Here is a 5,116-nt window from a genome sequence, read left to right as displayed (position 1 = left end):
CTATCTATCTATCTATCTATCTATCTATCTATCTATCTATCTATCTATCTATCTACGTGTATATATATATATATATGTATATGCTCATACATATTTATTCTTGATGTTTCCTAGTTTGGTTTTTTTCTTTCAATCTTGGTTGGAAGTTCATCACTTTGGCTCTCCTTCGCTCGGGAAACTGCACACACAGCAGCTCATTGACAAGTTAATTTCACCCCAAGGAGGACCACGGCTGGCTGGTGATCACGCAAAGCGATTTCTCTGCTGTCGGGGCCAATGATGAAGTCGTAGAAGAAACATTCCCTCTCCCCACCCCCACTCCCAGTGGCTAACGGTTTCGTTCCCAAACGCATGCAGTGGAATTTTCTGGAGACTCAGAGAAGAGCAGGTGCTGATTCTCAAGAATGTGTGTGTGTGTGAGAGACAGAGAGAGAGAGAGAGGGAGACAGAGATAGAGAAGGTGGGAGAGATAGAGGTAGAAGGAGAGGGAGAGAGAGATGGAGAGAGAAAGGGGGAACAAGAGGAGAGAGAAAAAGAGAGGAAAGAGAGAAAGTAGGGAGGGAGGAGTCTATATAAATATTATAAAATATATTCTATCATAACATATATACCAAAATATCAACACGTAAAAACATATAAAGATGACATTTTATACATAAATATATGTACACACTTAACGTATATATTTACGGATATAGATTGATGTAGGCGTCTAGAGTTACGTGAGCAGATAAAATGTATATTCTACACGCAAATAAGTGTGTCAATAATACGTCTGCGTGAAATAGATGCAAATGTGTGTGTGTGTATGTGTGTGTGTGTGTGTGTGAATGAAGTGCGTGTCTATTTTACTGTCTAGAGGAGCAGCATGTTGAAGGAAGATGGAAAGTTCTAGCAAAGCAGAACTTGCACAGAAGCACAGTCAAGGCACAAGCGTGGAGAAATTAGCAACAGAGTGGCTTTTTTTTTTTTTTAAATACTCTGGCCCTGAGGGTGGAGAGGCGGCGTGGGAAGCAGAGGAAAAGGCCAAGCCGTGTGCGGGAAAGCCAGGCGTTTTAATTAGGAGCTACTTAGCACCTCCATGTCAGCAGGATGGCCGCAGGGACCAGGCCGATACCTGGGTGTGCAGCAGGCGATCCACCTGGACGTGGAATCTTCTGAGAGCCGTGCAGAGACGCTGTCTGAAAAGAAAAGACGATTGGTCAGAAGGAGCAGGGGTCTCGATAATGACCTTGAATATCCGGAGGGGTCGCAGCTGCGTTCACCCTTCTCCGTTTGTGCGATCCTAATCATTTTCCAGGGAGTTCCAGAAGGAATTTCAAGGAAGAGAGAGAGGCAGAGAGAGGGAGAGGGAGGGAGGTTGGGAGAGAGAGACAGAGAGACAGAGAGACAGAGAGTGTGTATGGACTTCAGTCCTACGGCGCTCAGTCACACACGCACAGCCCAAAGTTTACAAGGAGAAAAGCCCTGGCAAAAGGAGAGACCATTCAGACCAGGGAGAGATTGTTCCAGAAGGCGTGAGGAGTTCTTCAAATGCAGCCAATGCACTGAGAGCTGCGGGGAGGAGAATGATTGCCAGAGGGAAGCGTCCAGGAGAAAGCACCAGGCCGGGCCGGGCTGTGGCTCAGGGAAGTGGCTTGTGTAGCAGGTGCATCGTCCTGGGTGCCATCCCCAGGACCGGAAAAAGAAAAAGAAAGAGAAAGGAAAAGAAAAAGAAAAAGACAAGACACACACACTTATAACAGATATGCCATATATATACAACACTATATAAAACTAGATATGAAATTAAACTGTCCATAAAACTGTATATAACTACATATAGGTATATAACTATAATATATAACTGAATACAACATATAACTATATATAATAACTAGATATACTATATAACTAAATGTAACTATATAACTATATATAACATATAACTCTATATAACTATAATAACTATATGTAACTCTATATAAGTATATAACTCTATGTAACTATATGTACCTGTATAACTATATATAAAATATAACTATATAGAATAACTATATATAACTGTATAACTATATATAACATATAACTCTATATAACTATAATAACTATATGTAACTCTATATAAGTATATAACTCTATGTAACTCTGTATAACTATATATAAAATATAACTATATAGAATAACTATATATAACTGTATAACTATATATAACATATAACTCTATATAACTATAATAACTACATGTAACTCTATATAAGTATATAACTCTATATAACTATATGTACCTGTATAACTATATATAAAATATAACTATATATAATAACTATATATAACTATATAACTATATGTAAATGTATAACTATACATAACATACATATAACTATATATAACTGTATAACTATATATAACATAACTACATATAACTATAATAATAACTATATAACCCTATATATTTATATTATATATAATTACTATATATTATATATAATTATCTATTATATGTATTATATACGTGTGTGTGTGTGTGTGTGTGTGTGTGTGTAAGTGCAGTGGCTTCTCTGGACCCCGAGGAAGCTGGGATTCTTGCAGCCGGCGCCCCATCGCTATGAGCTGGGCTTTGAAAATTCACTCCCAGAAGGTGGACTTGGAATAGAATGAAATGTAAAATGCCACACCTGGACATGGTCCCGCTGGGCGAATGTTCTAGAAGCTGGCTGGTGTGGAAACGGTGGCGGTCATCCTCGGGCTGTGGACAGAACAGGACGGTGAATGCCCCAAACAGGGTGTGGGTCCCTAGGACTGCGATCCCCCTGTTCCCCACAGGACTGCGATCCCCCTGTTCACTGCACTGTGGACAGTGATCCCCCTGTTCACTGTCTCATCCACCGCCCCAGACACATGAGAGTCCTTGGGGAAAGTGAGGACTGAGCCCAGGGCCACTGGCAAAGCTGCTTCTCCTCCTCCCTCCTTCCTCCTCTTCCTTCCTCCCTCCTCCTCCCCCTCCTCCCGGCTCCTTTGCACTTAGGCCAGTTCAGCACTAAGCCTTGGTACTTCTCCACTTGGGCCAGTGGGCACATGGGGGGTTTTCCCACCCCCGGCCGTGTGTCCCATGAAGGGCCTGGCCTCGTGTGTCCCCATGGGACAGCTGGCCTTTGGCGGAGGTCATACTGTGCTGAGTGACCAGGGTCGCACAGCTTATATCCCAGGAGCGATCAGCTCAGCGCTCTGTCTGTCTCTGTCTCTGCTTCTCTCTGTCTCTGTCTCTCTTTGTTTCTGTCTCCGTCTCTCTGTGTCTGTATCTCTGTCTCTGTGTCTCTGTGTCTCTCTCTCACACACAATGTTGACCAATTACCTTAGAGCTCATGTCGCAAACCTTTGCAGGGCGCATGGAAATGTAGGCACATCTCCCGCTCACTGGAAGGCCCCCGTCTGAACTCTGGGGCTTCTCCCCACGTCCAAACTCCCCTCCTCCTCTGGACCTCCATGATTCCTACCCTGGGAATGAATGCAGCCTTCCTCCCCAGAATCATGTCTTCACCCCAACCCCACGTCTCCCACAGCATCGCCACGAGTGGGCGGAACAGACACGTGAAATCCCGAGACACAGAACACAGGTGCAACCTCAGGCCTTTGTTTCTTTATATTCATTCATCTGTTTGCTTCGTTATCTGTCAGTCCTGGGGCTTGAACTTGAGACCCGGGCGCCGTCCCTGAGCTCTTTCACTCAAGGCTGGTGCTCTACCCCTTGAGCCAAAGCACCACTTCTGGGTTTTTTGGTGGTTCATTGGAGATCAGAGTCTCACAGACTTTCCTGCCCGGACTGGCCTTGAACCACGATCCTCTAGATCTCAGCCTCCTGAGTAGCTGGGATGACAGGCGTGAGCCACCAGCATTTGGAATTCCATGGACAGGAGGCTGAAACGTTGGTGATTTGGGAATTACCAAATTGTGCAACGCACAAATCAGACTAACATCCTTTCTCCTCCCCGCTGCATTCCGTCTGCCACGAAATGCAATGATTCCAGCTTGTATTTAGGCGGGTTTCTTTTTTCGGTCACAGTGAGAGCGATCGGAAGGATCTCACACGTCCCCACGCCGAAGGTATTCATTGCACACTTGATAATCTTGCTATTTATTTACTATCTCCTGCAGATTTCCACCCCCCCACCCCCCCTGCTCCGGGGACTAGAAGCCATCAAGAATGACAAAGGCAGAGAGACATCCATGCAAGTGATATTTCTAAACAACTCTCTCTTGGTCTCAGTCTCATTTCCCTGTCATTGTATTGTCACACACGTTTTCTTTTAAATGATGAAACACCTTAGATTGGGTTAAAAAACCATCTATCCCACACTAGAAGTCTGTTATCAGAGAGAGATGACAGGCTGGGAACACATATAATGTATATATGTATCTATATAATATGTATATATAATATATACAATATGTATATATAATATAATATGCATATATAATATATACATATAATATGTATATATAGTCACACACACATATATAATATGTATATAAATATATAGTCACACACACGTATATATATATATATATTGCTTAAAGCAGATAACTGGAGGATATTGCAGATAAAAAACAGAACTTCCAGAATATCAAAAGCTCACCCCATTCTGCATAATTTAGGGTTCCAGGGTATGCTGGGGGATCTCACACCAGGGAATAAAATCTGCCCAGAACGCAGATGCTTCACTAGGCAGCTTGATCTCCTGCGGTGTGACCATGTGAATGCTGACCGATGACCTATGACCGGGTCAGGTCTGTGGACGCAGCCCAGGGCCCGTGGGTTCTCCCCTCCCGTGAACCTCTCGGTGGATTTGTTTCTGCACAGCCCCTGGCCTCCGTCGGGCCTGGGCGGTTGTGTTTCCTGATCTGCCGTGGCTGTGGGGCTGGGCACGTGCAGCGTGTTATTACCCAGCCTGGGCTGTGCACAGACACACGCGTGTGCATGCGCGTGCTTCGGACCTCACCCAGCTCTGCTGGTCCTGAGCGACCAGGTTTGAGATCAGCGGGAAGATGCTCTCCTCTTGTGCTAGCTACAGCCCCCTTCTTAATCCTCCTCCTCCCCCTCCCCCTCCCCTTCCTCCTCCTTCCCCTCCCCCTGCCC

At 44.6% G+C, this 5,116-nt stretch overlaps 1 protein-coding gene across 1 annotated transcript in view; it reads right to left on the bottom strand.

Annotated features, from left to right (window-relative positions):
* Pik3c2g (phosphatidylinositol-4-phosphate 3-kinase, catalytic subunit type 2 gamma) overlaps window positions 1–5,116 on the bottom strand; it is a 153,051-nt gene that overhangs the window by 111,870 nt on the left and 36,065 nt on the right. Inside the window, exons 6-7 of the mRNA XM_013025051.1 lie at window positions 2,658–2,728; window positions 1,118–1,181 (exon numbers count right to left, since the gene is read on the bottom strand). Of these exons, the coding sequence (XP_012880505.1) occupies window positions 1,118–1,181; window positions 2,658–2,728 (135 nt within the window). The remainder of the gene's footprint in view (window positions 1–1,117; window positions 1,182–2,657; window positions 2,729–5,116) is intronic.

Source organism: Dipodomys ordii, unplaced genomic scaffold (assembly GCF_000151885.1).
Source record: "Dipodomys ordii isolate 6190 unplaced genomic scaffold, Dord_2.0 Scaffold81, whole genome shotgun sequence".
NCBI classification, from domain to species: Eukaryota; Metazoa; Chordata; class Mammalia; order Rodentia; family Heteromyidae; genus Dipodomys; species Dipodomys ordii.
Note: the sequence above shows the minus strand (reverse complement) of the source record. Positions and strands in the feature narration are given on the sequence as shown.